Here is a 13852-nt window from a genome sequence, read left to right as displayed (position 1 = left end):
TTGCTTGAATTTTCTTGTGTGCACTCAAATGCTCTATCACATTCTCCAATATGAAACAAGTTCCCTTAAACAAACTCCTATCCTCTCTTCTATAATTGTTACTTCTAAGGTAACCATCTCTTCCTCAATATGAACTTTCTTCTTTCCACTCCAATTTACTTTGCTCAGATCTGAATAAGATCTTTCTCCTCTGGTAAATGTCCCACCCCTTTGAAATCTGCCACCTCTTCCTCTTTGCCAGTGTTCCTACTTGATCAATTTCTCCTCAGCCTCTTGGGCAGACTGATAAAGCTTCCTCAATGCTTTCCATTTTAGCCAAACAAATCTCATCCTGAATAGACATCCTCAAACCATTAAGGTATCTTGCAATTCTTTCAACCTTATCATCCATAAGCTCAGTTCTGATATCCAACCTATAAAATTCTTCAGTATACTCTTTTATAGTAGATTCTTTCAGCTTTAAATTTTGCATCTTACTCAACAAATTGACTTGATAATGACCAGGCAAGAATCTACCTTTCAACTTATTCACCATTTTTGTGCCATGACATGATCTTTCTCTTTCCTCTTCTCTATGGACTCGGACTGACCACCATATGGATTAGGCTGATCGATTATGCCAGTTATGCACTCTGATGGAGGTTGAGACTGAGATTCACTTCATATTTCGTTGTCCTCTTTACTATGAGATTAGAGGGAGATTTTATTGCCTTTTCAGAGACTGTTCTTCTCTCTTGATGTTCTTTAGTTATATTGATCAGCGGTGTTTAGCACTTTATCTTCAGGAGGCCACCTCTCTTCGAGAGAATACCCTGCAGTCCTTTCATTAGAGATGGACTTCTGATCAGCTCATTACCACCTTTTTCTCTCCCTTGTCTCCTCCACGGGGTTTGAAAAGGCCTTCCACTACTTCACATTCCAGATCAGTCAGACATTGTACCAGTCTCTACAGGCAGCAACAGTCCTATAGGGGTTCTTCACGGCATCCGAAGACTATGGATTGTCCACGGATGTACCTCTCTATTATGGATTTCTTTGTGACAATGAAGGACCCTTAGTCCTTGCCTTCTCTTTCTTAATTCTTCTTGTTGCTTTGTTTCCTTTTCAGTCACCGTTTGGTGCCTTTGCTTGGCCGGCTCTTCTGTTTGTATGCTCAGTCTCATAAACCGTTTTGGTTTTTCGTGGACATTAATAATTTATCTTATCTTATTCTGTATATCAGTCTGCAAATGTTCCCACCATAATGATGCATGTCCATTCAACTTAGTGCTAGCTATTCTCACCTTCTTACTGCATTTGTACTTTCATTCTCAAAAGACTTTTCCATCTTAGTATCCCAATCAAGCAATTCATCCAAACCTGGCTTACCGTTATAATCAGGTTAATTGAAATGTGGTCCTGCACTAAAGGGCTCTTTTAAATCTTTCATCCCCTTGTTCAAAAGTACATTTTCGACTTCTCCTACAAATGCTTTCTCAAATTTTCCATCACTTTATTCTTTTTTGGGTAGTTTCTAGTACTTCAAGTCTAGTTGCATTTTGTCTCAACATGTCCATTGCTGTTGGATCTGCATCTCAACTTCCTCAAACCACCTTGCGACCCTTTGCAATTGTGCATCAAATTACAACTCTGTCACCCCACAACCAAACTTAATTAGGGGTTCACAATTTTAGGTTTGCAACACAAATTCACAAGAACACAAACTTCACTTTGATGCCACTTGATGCAGTCACCCAGTTGGAGGGACCTCAATGAGATCTCGCCAAAGCAAGATCAACAAGAATCCAAAGAAAACAAAGCAAGATCAACATTTATTCATGGAAAATAGGTGCAGAAGTGTTTGGCAATATGCCTCCTTACTGGCCAGGCTCATACATGCTGCTTGATTACAATCTTCAGTCAGAGATCTTAGATCCAATCCTAATGATATCAATCCTTAATCTAATGAGCCCTTGTTGTTACTCCTCGAGAGATACATTATATTACAGTATGTAGGCATCACAATATGCATGTCGACCTCAAGATCCATAACATTCCCCAAGAACAGGAAACATATTACAACAAATAGGTGTGGTCCCAAATCATAAGTAACAAGTTACATAACCGAGTGGAAGCTTGTGGTTCCAGATTTAGGTTCTCATATGATCCGAAGACATAGCTAGAAGTGCCTAAAAAAATCACAAGCTGTAGATCTCCATTGCAAGATTGAAATCCACCAATGGTCATGACTGCAAGAACACGCTACCTGAGAGATAACTAATCATAACTTTTGCAACATAGATTCAGGTAAGCCGCAAACTTAGGAACAAGATCAAGACTAGGTCTTAGATCATATTCCGAACGTTAAAGATCCTGACTCGAACAAACCAAGTATCGCTGAATCGATCGACAGACTGAAATAAACTAACAAACTGGCAAAACTGAAAACATAATGTTTTTGGTTGATGCAAGATTGCTTCAAACCCAAGATGTTCCTGCATCAGTAGTGCATGTGGTATAAAGAAGCAAATAATGTTAATATCCATAACTCACCAAAATTAGCTGCGAGGACCCAATGGGAAAGCTGAAAAAGCATAGGAATGGAATACCAAAAGCATTTCACATCATTGATAGTAGTGGCGAAGATAAATAAAGAGGGAGGTTGACCAAGAAAGTACATGTTCAATACCTATGTACCAGATTAGTGGGCCAAGCTTCAGGATCTGGGCCTCTTTCAAACCGAATTCAAGATCAAGTTAGTTTTGTAGGGTTCTACTAAGTTTTTAATAGAAGGGGCATCCCTACTGTATCAATGCATTTCATAGTGACTAGTGCATCAGTCTTATCCTCATATCTAGTAAGACACTGGCATAACCCAACACGCATTTGTGGGACAGCCTACATATTTTTTCAATGTGGTGATAATGGTTCTTCTCTTGAACTTTGTAGTCGCATAGAAGGAGATTCATTAGGGGTGGTCAGTTCACCTGCAGAAACACCTCTAAGCAGGGTCAGCTGTGGCTTTCATTGAACTGGTCCACTATCTGTAGCATCGGAAGCACGAGTTTCACCTCTTACTCCTGGGAAGTATTAGTATTATTATGATTTATATATTATTATAATTGCATCATAGCATTCAATTTATATGTTAAGATTAGAAATATTTAATATTATTATACATGTTAATAAATTTTTATTATTATATTAATATTTATATATTATAGTACTTGTATTATAGTATTGTATTTATATATTTATTAAATAAATTTTTTATTCCTATTTAATACAAACACACACATATATATATATATATATATATATGATGATTTTTACTTTCTTTTTATACAGACGATCCCACAAACTCAACGTCCTATATTTTTCTGCCAGATCCAAAACCTGAATCTATGAACCCAAACCAGAATGTGATCCAGAACTAGCAATATAGTTTAACTAATGCAAGATTAGAACAATGCATTGGTCAAAATCAGTACATTACAATGCCAGTGAGATAGGATAAAGAAAAAGATGATCTGGATAAAGACCTGAAGATTAAAAACTTCTAGCTTTTATCAGATGCAGAGCTATCAACCACTTTATAATCACCAATACTGAGTCTGATGATGTTTCACAGTGAGTGGCCTACTTGGTTTTGAGTTTTGGATTGAATACAGGAACACAACTCTCACCCAATGGAAAGTATTCAGTCTAACATTGTGGGACCTAGGTTGGGCTTGGAATGATTAAGGTGAAGGGTCCAGTAACTGATTTTTATGTACTGTCTATGTTGGTGTGGGATAAAATCACTCAGTATGTAAGACCTTTTCAAGCTAAGTGTAAAGAAGACTGTCATAGCCATGGGTGTATCCTGAAGTTTTTGATACTTATAGGTGACAATTCTGTGCAGCAAATTGATTAAAAGACGAAGCTGCATGTAGTTTGCTTCAGATGAAGGTTGGCAAATCACTTGCGAAATATTTAAGGAGAGGCTAAATTGGCATGCGTCTATTGAATTGTGTGTTTGGTAAATAGATTTCAGGGAACAACATTCTTGGTCTACCTGCCAGGCTAATCATTCACAGTGTAAGGCATGGAGCATTTTTGGCACTAATAAATTTTGCATCTTATCATTGCCTGGCACCAACGAAAGAATCATCTTATCATCTTGCACATTGAAATTTCATTTGTAGTTTATTGTGTTTGCAGGGTTTGATATCCATTATGCATGTTACATAATTTTTTAATGTAATATATAGTTCATTTTATCTAGGCTCATGAATGGCTTAAATTCTGTTTGCAGGTTCTTCAGCTGCTTGTTAAGATTTATGAAAAGTCACCTTCACCTGACTATATAAGCATCTGTCAGTGCCTTATGTTTCTAAATGAGCCTGGAAATGTTGCATCCATATTGGAGAAGTTGTTGCAATCTGAGAATAAGGTATTTTACCCCGCTCAATTTTTTAAGGAATTGCATCTGCAACATTTGTTTTCATGCAGAATTCACTAGTTTGAACCGTTCATTGCAGGATGATGCTTTGATGGCATTTCAAGTAGCTTTTGATTTATTTGAGAACGAGTATCAACCTTTCCTTCTTAATGTTCGAGACTGCCTCCCTGAGCCTAAATCTCAGTCCTCTAATAACGCAACTCCTGGTCAATCATCATCAGCAGCACAGGTTGAATCTATTGGGCCAGTTGTTTCTGAAAATGGGAGCACGGCTTCCCCCACCAATTCTGTTGCGATGGAAACGTCTGAGGATGTTCAAATGGCAGATGAAAGTGGGAGGGAGACCATGCTTGGAAAAATGGATGAAGTGGATATAAAAGAAGCCACTTACATGGAAAGACTGGCAAAAATTAAAGCGATATTATCTGGAGAAAAATCAATACAGATCACTTTACAATTTCTATACAGTCATAACAGGTATGGTATGAAATCCTGCATTATATTTTCTAGATCATAGGAATTGTAAATTAGTATTGGTGGCATGTTGGTGCATGGAAGGATTAATGTAGCCCCAAATTATAGGATTTAGTTGTATTGTTGAGATTCAACTTTATTTGCTTGTGAAGTTTATTTTATGAATGTCCAGGTTGGCTTCCCTTTATAAGCAAATTTAATAGGCTTAATTCCAATTAGAATATGTTTCTTGTTGTGGCATTGATTCTGCTGCAAATCTCTCTAATATGGTTTTGTTCTATAGTTGAGTCTGAAGGGAGATTTTTGCTGTGCTGTAGATTTTGGGAGAAGTTTGAGGAAGAGGAGTATTTTCATTGAATAAATTTAGCAGTACAGAGGAAAGGGTATATGAATTTTGCCTTATTTCAGGTTTTTGGGCAAGGCTGAAAGCTGTTTCATTTTGAAGTGAAACTACTGCACTAATGTCACCCTCAGAAATTGCACTTTCTTTGAATGAAGTTTCTGCAGTATAAGGCGAGCTGTAGAAAACTTTTGTTTTTTCTGTTTTGCTAGCTATGTAAGGAAGGCTCCTTATCATATTCGAGCAGAGCTCTGTTCTTTTGCTCTTCCACTAGATCTAAGGTTAGACCCATATAGATGTGGCCTGGTTGGAGAGGTGTGAAAGAGAGCAAGAAGGTGATCAAAAGACTTTTTTCTGAAACTTGTTGGAGGCATTTATGTCACCCTCAGAAATTGCACTTTTTTTGAATGAAGTTTGTACAGTATAAGGCAAGCTGTAGAAAACTTTTCTTTTTCCTGTTTTGCTAGCTATGTAAGGAAGTTTCTTTATCATATTCAAGTAGAGCTCTGTCCTTTTGCTCTTCCACTAGATCTAAGGTTAGACCCATATAGATGTGGCCTTGTTGGAGAGGTGTGAAAGAGAGTGAGAAGGTGATCAAAAGACCTTTTGCTGAAACTTGTTGGAGCCATTTATGTTAGCTGTGAAGAGACAGGTTTATTTGTTTATAAATATTTTTAAATAACAGTCAACTTCATACTATAAAGTATTCTGGGCAAATTTTTATCTATTTTATACTTCACAATTTTGACCATCTATAAAACATATTAAATATTCACCTTAAATATTAATTGGAGGGCTTTTAATTTTACAGCTTTTGAATGGGAGGATGTTTTTGTCTGAAAATTTATCGAACTGTATGGTAAACACAGATCCCTGGAATTGATTTGTTTGACCACTTTTTAGGGTTCTGGCTTAACTACGTCCATGAATTATCTGAAAGGATAGTATTAATTAATGTCTTTCAAACTGCTAAGAGTTTAGTCCTGAATTTCTGCCTCATTCTGCAGGGTCTAAACAGTCCCTGTAAATTTTTGTGCTCTAACAGAACTCAATTCACTTGTTTCATACAACCAGAGTTCTGATATGTTAGGAATCTAGACCTTTCTTTTGCCCTACTTGTATAACTTGAATGGAAAAAATTGTAGTACATGTAGTCACAAGGTACTTATCATTTGTGACTATCATGAACTTAATCTGATCATATCAAATGAGGCAAGACTAGATCAGGATCTAGAGGACTGCCAAAAGCCATTAAGAAACTCTAATGCTTTTGAAGTTATTTGTTGTAGATGCATTGATTCCAGTGGTTTGAAATGTAACTAACATAACTACACTTCGGCAGAATCTCAAAACCAAATACCATACAGTGGAGGCTCGTCAGCAGTTGCAATTGAAGAAATTATTGTTTTCTTGTAAGTTGCAGGAGGGCGAGTCCATACCCAAAACCATCCTTCCTGATTCTCTAAGGGTGGGGGGTCCTCTCTTATTCTGGAGTAATCTTTTGATGTTTGAGAGTCCTTTCTCCGGAGCCTCCTTGCTCCATGTATGTTTATTTGTTTTTCTGCATTTTTTTATGTAAGGACTTGTTTGAGTTTATAATTAACGAGGATTATGTTCCTTGGTTCAACAATGCCCAGTTTGTTCTTTGCCCAATCATGAAGATTGGGCTCAAATACCCCTTTTGCATCAGGCGGATTCTCATTGTCAACCATATCCTTATGCAGCTTTCATGGTTATCCCAAACACCTGCATTTGTTGAGTTCCCCAAATCCTCTAAATCAACCTCCTTCAAATTCTTGAATTCACCTTCTGTTTTCAATTTGTCCTTGCTATCTGTGTCATTTTCACTCTCTTGTTCATTGGCTTTATTGGTTCTATATGTGACATGGTTGTTTTTTTCATGCACAATGTGGCATAGGAGAAAAAATTCCTTTCAATATTCTTTTATGGCTCCATGTTTGACTTGGGGATCAATGTTTTTGGCCAAGGGCGGAGACATGTGGATTCAAAGTGATTTTGTACTCTATCGTGCATATTTTTCTCGCTCCTCAAACTCCAACTCTCGCATCCATTACCTTGCTAATTGTTGTGAGGTTTTCACACCATTGCCCCATCGCAAATGGGGAACCCTTTTTTTGCTGCACTTGTAGGAGTCGGTGGTCTAGGAGCCTTGGTAGCAACTTCGAGTCTCCAAGTCTTAGAAGAGGATGATGTTAAGAGGTTTAATGTCGAGGAGAAGGTGAGAAGTCGATTAAGTCTCTGAATCAAAGTCCAAATTGAAAAGGAAGGCTTGAAAGGCATAAAAATCACTGGCATTTTCCACTAGCTTCTTAAAGAGGAAATTCAGCAACTTTGGGCATTTTCCACCCTTGTCAAATTCTCTAAAAATGGACAGTTTTCTCCATTGTCAAATTCTCCAAAAATGCGCAATTTCCATCCTATGAGGAGCATTTGAGACACGAGTTTAAAGGTAAGGACGAGGGTATGAGCAATCAAATTGAAGAGAGAAGGAATGAACATGAGTATGAAACTTTGGAGGAACTTGGTGATGAAATTTCCTAAGAGTGGGTTTGCCGCTTTCTCCTTGGGATTCCAATCCCAACGAAGGTCGTTATTTAGCCCCCTCCAAGTGAAGAAATTCTTCAATTACAATCAAGCCCATGCTATTTCAAGATAAATTTGGCTAAGTGAAAATGATGAGAGGTTTAAATTGCATAGTTCTAAGAGAAAATGACTAATTCTTGGACTAAGGGAAAATTCCCCAACCTTTGGAATTGGGAGAGGAAAACATGTTTTGAGAACAAAATGAATGAAATAGTGAACCAAATCAGAATGAAAGCAAAATAATTTTGGTCTTAGTTGCTTTAGGCTAAAACAAGTGTTGCAAGTTGAAGAGGGGAAGATCCCCAAACATGGGAAATTTCCGCCCAAGGGAATTTTCCAAGCATGGGAAATTTCCGCCCAAGAGGAAATTCATGTCAAGTGGCAAGAAGAGAAGCTGAAAAGTGGAATCTAGAGTGAATTTCATCTCATAAAAGTTTTAAGATCTCTTTCATTTTGTTTATTTCCTGTCATATTGTGAGTTTAATGCATCTTTTCTCCCTTGTTTTGCAAGGTGAAGAAGTTAGAAGACAAGTTGATGCTCGTGACCTCAAGATTGCAAGTTGATATTTCTAGCTCAACCTTAAGTGAAGGGAAAGATTTCAAGCAAGGAACACTATAGGCAAGTTCAAGCACGAGGATTCCAAATGAAAAGCAAATTCAAATCAAGTTGTGAAAGGCAAAATTTGAAGATGAAGACCAAGTTTACAAGTCTACAAATTTAAGCCAAGTAATGAGAAAAATTATGGGAAAGAAGATAAAATTTGAAAAGATGAAACAATTTTGGAATATGCCATCACAATAGAAGGCTTGTTAGTATTGATTATAAAGAGATATTTTCTCTTCACTAAAAGGATTGATTAAGTCTGCGAGATAAGGATGCTGAGGTAGCACCTAGTTTGTCTTCAACCAATCAAAAAATTCTAGTTTCACATGTTTGAGTCATTTTATGCCAAGTGTATAATTTTTTCATTAGTTCTCAAGAACATTGTATTTCTCTTATTGACCTGCAAAATGGTGCCTTTACATAATTGTTTGATATTGTGGTAACCCTAACTTGGGTTTGTAGGAATAAATGTTGGCCCTTGGTCTTGAATTGATCTTGGCGCTTCATTGCAATTGAACAACTATTAAAGGCAAAGGCCTTCTCATTTGTAGGAAGTTGGTGGAGTTAGAAAGTTATGTTTAAGAGATTAGGAGACTAGAGAGAAGTTAGCGGGTTAGTAGTAGAGTAGAGTAGGAGGAGACTTGATTAAATTGTTGTTATAATGCTATCAAAGTAATCGATGATTCATTAGTGGCCCTCATGTTGGATTATGTAATATTGCTTTGAAGTGTTGCATGGCTTTTTCAAATTCCTCATTTAGATTTCATTTCATGTTAAGTAGAAGTAGTAGTAGATTGGATGGAAGATATTATTGAATGGTGATTAATGGTGAACACAGTATCTATATTTGTTTTTACTTGTTAATTGTAAGTAAAGGTTTAGGTATACATTGACAAATTGTAGACTACTTGCCGAGTTTTCCAAAGAAAATCTCGCAAGTTAAGGAGGGTGAGTTTTTAGAAAAAATTGGCGATTTTTTAGTAAAATCAGACATTTTTGATAAAAACTGTCACCAACGTTTCTTTTAGCATCTAAAAGAAAAAAAGGTCATTTTTGAAGCTCATTTCTTATTTGTGGAAGGATTTAGTCATTTCTCTAGCTCTTGGAAAGGAGGATTTATACAAATATAACATTTGAGTTATATTTGTATTAATATTGTTGGGATGTTTGAGATAGGTTTCAACTTCATAGGGAGTAAAAATGCAGATTCTAGATTTTGGGGGGTTTCAAAAAATCAGGGTTAACCAAATCTGTGGATTCAACATGCGTAGAACAATATTATCTCCCACAACCTGTCCTGACTATTTGAGGTCAAATTGAAGCTAGAATAAGCCTTTTCTAATGATTTTAACTCATTTTCTCACAAATCACTTTTCAATTCGATACTCCTGAGTTGTGATAGACTTAGCTCAACTACTGGCTCACACCCAAGACAGGCATTACTTTCAAGCAAACCAAAATTGCTCAAACTCACTCTTGGACTATCGTGCTATAATATATTTTCTTATAGTTTTATAGAAACTATTTACTATGATGTATCTACTTCTAGTTTTATAGAAACTAACTTCAATTATGTATTTACTTTTAGTTTTATAGAAACTGTTTACCATTTTGCTTTCTGCCATCAGCATTTTGCATCAGAATGCAATTTTGTAACCACTTTGCGTTTATATATATATAATCTTTGCTTGTTTCTCTTGTGTTCTCATTAAATAACTCATTGGATGCATCTTCTGAAAAAGTATTTTTAATTAAATTTAAGATTTTTTTAGGTTACTGAGTTTTTCTAAAAGGTGGTGAAATTTTTCTAGAGTTTTTTTTTGGGCTCACCTTTTTTCTACCAAGTGATTTCATGATCCTTGGGTTTAAGATTAGTTTGGGCCTAAATTGCAAATGCTTAACTTCTTCTGGAGATGTTCATTTAGATTGTGCCTTCATAAGGTATTTAGATGAATACCACTGTAAAAATCATTCGTAAACCCATAAAAGATAGCACCCTCCTATGCCTAGTTGATTTTTCGAAGCAAGGATTGGTTATCATCAAAATTGTCTTGCATTCTTAGATTAGATTTTCTTTCCTTGGTAGTTTAGTTTGTTGGAAGAAGGTGAAAGAGTTGATATCAATTGAATGAATGGTGTAAGTCCCTTTGTGATAACCAACATATCACATCATTATAACTGAGTGAAAGTCCACAACAAAGAAGGAACCTTTAGGTTGTCTCTTTTGATCACATACTCTGTTTACATTGTTTAGCATATGCATACTTATTTGAAAGAGAGTTGGAGATTTGGTGTTTCATCTCAAATACTAAGTATTTGATTCTGCATATACTCGTGGAACAAAAATCACACCAACACTAATGAGATTACCTGATTTTTAAGGGAATCCTCTTGATGGTGATAACTTTGATTCTTGTGAAAAACATTGATTTGTGATTTCTAAGGTCAACTTCTAGGGTTTTTTCGAAAGCTATCCCTGATTTCATGTAAACAGGCCCCTGACTTATATTGTATTGGAATGTTATCCATTTGAATTGATAGAGGGCCATTCTATGGCTCCATAGCTCTGGTATTGAAGTTAGGATCCCATTTGGGACGAAGATGTATGCTCAATATGCATTCCTTGGCCCTACTGTTCAATATGCTTTCCTTACTCACTTCAGAGCTGAAGTCTACCATAAAGAGCCCTTAGTAAAAAGAATTTTTTCTCAACCTCAATCCATTTTAGTCTAACCATCTTCTTGCAGCATCGTGACATAATGTTCTTGCCAGGACGTGGCCAATTAACGCGGTTTGCATCAATTCCTTAGCATCCCCATCACTGATCACAACAGCATGCCCAATTTTGTCCAGTTTTGTGCTCTCTCTTTCACAAAAGTCTGTTTGTAGTGAGAGAGCAAAATTGGGCACAATGAAACCAGCAAAGAAAATGTTAGGCAACAACAAAACCTATTACTCAATGCAAACAATTCTAGTTTATCAATGAGAGGATATCAGATGAAATTGACAGCACACAAATAAATGAAATCATATGCAAACAAACTCATAAAATCCTGCATTGTTCTTCTCCTTTTGTTGATATGTTGGCTCTGAAATTTGACACTAATTCGCTATGCGATTCATGAAGAGTCAAAGATTATGGTTAGCCATGAGTGGGAAATCAAGGCTGATTATATAGATTTCAGGATTTTAAAGGACAGGTGATATTATAAGGCACTGATTGATATCTGATGGACGAGATTTGTCGAGGCTGGTTGGTGCAGATGAAAACAACGTACAACTGACTCCATAATTTAGAAAGAGTAACTTGAGTTGGACAAATAAGCGGATTGCTTGGGAGATCACTTGGTGTATGACAAGATCAATAGAATTGATTGGTTAGTCAGACTGACAGTTAGTGGCAGTTAGATAGTTGGAAGTAGAAGACTTAATAAGAATTAATTAATTAATTATCTATGTTACCTCGGGGTTTGGGGACATTTTTGTTTCCTGAAGCAAGGGGTGTGAGTGGGACGACTATATAAAGCATAGGGAAAATTTTAAATAAATAAGGAAATTTTAAATCTTCATATGACAACACATAAATGCTTATTTACATTATAGAACTTTAACTTATAACATTTGTGTTAAATAATGTAAATTTAGAGTACACAAGAGTGGAAGTCAAACAAATTATCAAATCTCAAACAATATTTAAAATAATCTAATGGGATGGGTTTCCGAGTTTCAGGGACGTCCCTGTTTTTGGGACAGGTCAAATTATGCTAGAAACATGTCCCCGATATTTTATTGTGCATGAGAGGATAATAAATAACATAATAATTTTATTTATTTTAGAAGAAATAACTTTTTCAAAGGTGGGGAATAATTAAATAAATAAATTAATCTATTTAATTATAGAAGATGTAATAAACTAATTATTAATTAAAGTAAATATTTAATTATGGGTGACAAAACCAAGGAAGCTATTTTTAATCAAATAATAAGGTTTAACTAATGTTAGCGAAAAGGGGCTAATTAAATAATAAAATCATTTAATTAATATTTACAAGAATATTAGATAATTAAATAATAACAAGATTATTCAACTGTTGGAAAGGATGGAAATGCTAATTTTTGAATTTTATTTTGAAGAAAGACACCAATTAAATTAAATAATTATGATAATTTCATTAATTAAGAGTAAACTTTGGTAAACATGTCGCTTGCATTTTAGGTATGTACAGTTGGCTGTCGCTGCCTTGTGAAGATTGAACTTTCCTTCTTCAAAATGTGTAATTAGAGTTGCATAATATTGGATAAATATATTTTCTTGTTAAGTATAAAGTATAGATTTTGATTTAAAAAAAATATTTGCTGGCTTCATGTAGCCATCTCCTATACCAATACCAGTACTTGTTTCTTGGTAGCTTGGAACTTAACATATTTTGTACTATCATGCTGCATTATAGTGGCACGCATACTGCTTGTATGCAACAGAAAATCAAAGGGTACGGCCATTGGTGCATTGTCTTTTCAATGAAGGAAGCTTGATCTGGCCTGTGCCCTCATATGATGGTGCCACATGTTGTAAGCTATTAAGGGTCAATCTTGTTTATTTACATTCATACGTGGTGTTTGTTGGTGTGATATTTTATTCACCTTGGTTGTAATATTTCCCAAGTGTAATATTGAACCCAAATAATAAGTTTACTTAGGATATTGAGATATTTAATTATTCTCTCTTAAGTAGTAAATAATGGCATGTACACCTTGACTTGATGTACACGAGTGTCACTATTACCTCATCACTCCTCAATTGATTATAGCTAGGTGCTACCTTTGTTCATTTAAGGCCACCTTCGTCTCAGTTAAATTGAGTTTGGTCTTGATTGACAGTTAATTTAAATCTCTTGGACATGTCACCTCCTTAATGGATGCATCGAAGAGGCCTATCTATTTCTATTATTATTCTCTTCATTTGGATTTGTGATTAGTTTATAAATATTTTGGTTCTTGGTAGAATTCTTGTTCATGACAAATTACAAGTGTCAATGCATGGTGGAGAGCTATGTGGCATGCAAGTCAGCTGAAAACACTTAAATGAATATTCCTATCAACTCATACAGAAGTTTAAGAAACTAATAAATGCTGTATGGTGAATCACCTCTACTCCTATTGAAATGAAAACAAGAGCATGAAGGAAAAATTAATGTAAATGCTCACCACAAATTCTCCGCATCTTTATTTTTCAAATGAAGCTATAAATGAGCTATTCTCTTCTCGAAGTGTAAATCTCTTTGCTCTACGTTGATTCGTAACCCCTAGCTCTTTTGGCGTACCCTTTTCCCCCACCATCCTTCTCCGCCTTCCACCCTTGATTTTCACTCCCTTACTTTGCACACTATAGCTCTTTATGACATTCCTG

At 35.7% G+C, this 13852-nt stretch overlaps 1 protein-coding gene across 2 annotated transcripts in view; it reads left to right on the top strand.

Moving 5' to 3' along the window:
- LOC149579652 (26S proteasome non-ATPase regulatory subunit 1 homolog A-like) overlaps nt 1–13852 on the top strand; it is a 66001-nt gene that overhangs the window by 44743 nt on the left and 7406 nt on the right. For both annotated transcript variants that reach the window (XM_089786368.1, XM_089786372.1), the window contains 2 exons: nt 4277–4414; nt 4503–4900. In XM_089786368.1, the coding sequence (XP_089642494.1) occupies nt 4277–4414; nt 4503–4900 (536 nt within the window). The remainder of the gene's footprint in view (nt 1–4276; nt 4415–4502; nt 4901–13852) is intronic.

Source organism: Cupressus sempervirens, chromosome 1, assembly GCF_028749045.1.
Source record: "Cupressus sempervirens isolate cs-2001-9-10 chromosome 1, ASM2874904v1, whole genome shotgun sequence".
Taxonomy (NCBI): Eukaryota; Viridiplantae; Streptophyta; class Pinopsida; order Cupressales; family Cupressaceae; genus Cupressus; species Cupressus sempervirens.
Note: the sequence above shows the minus strand (reverse complement) of the source record. Positions and strands in the feature narration are given on the sequence as shown.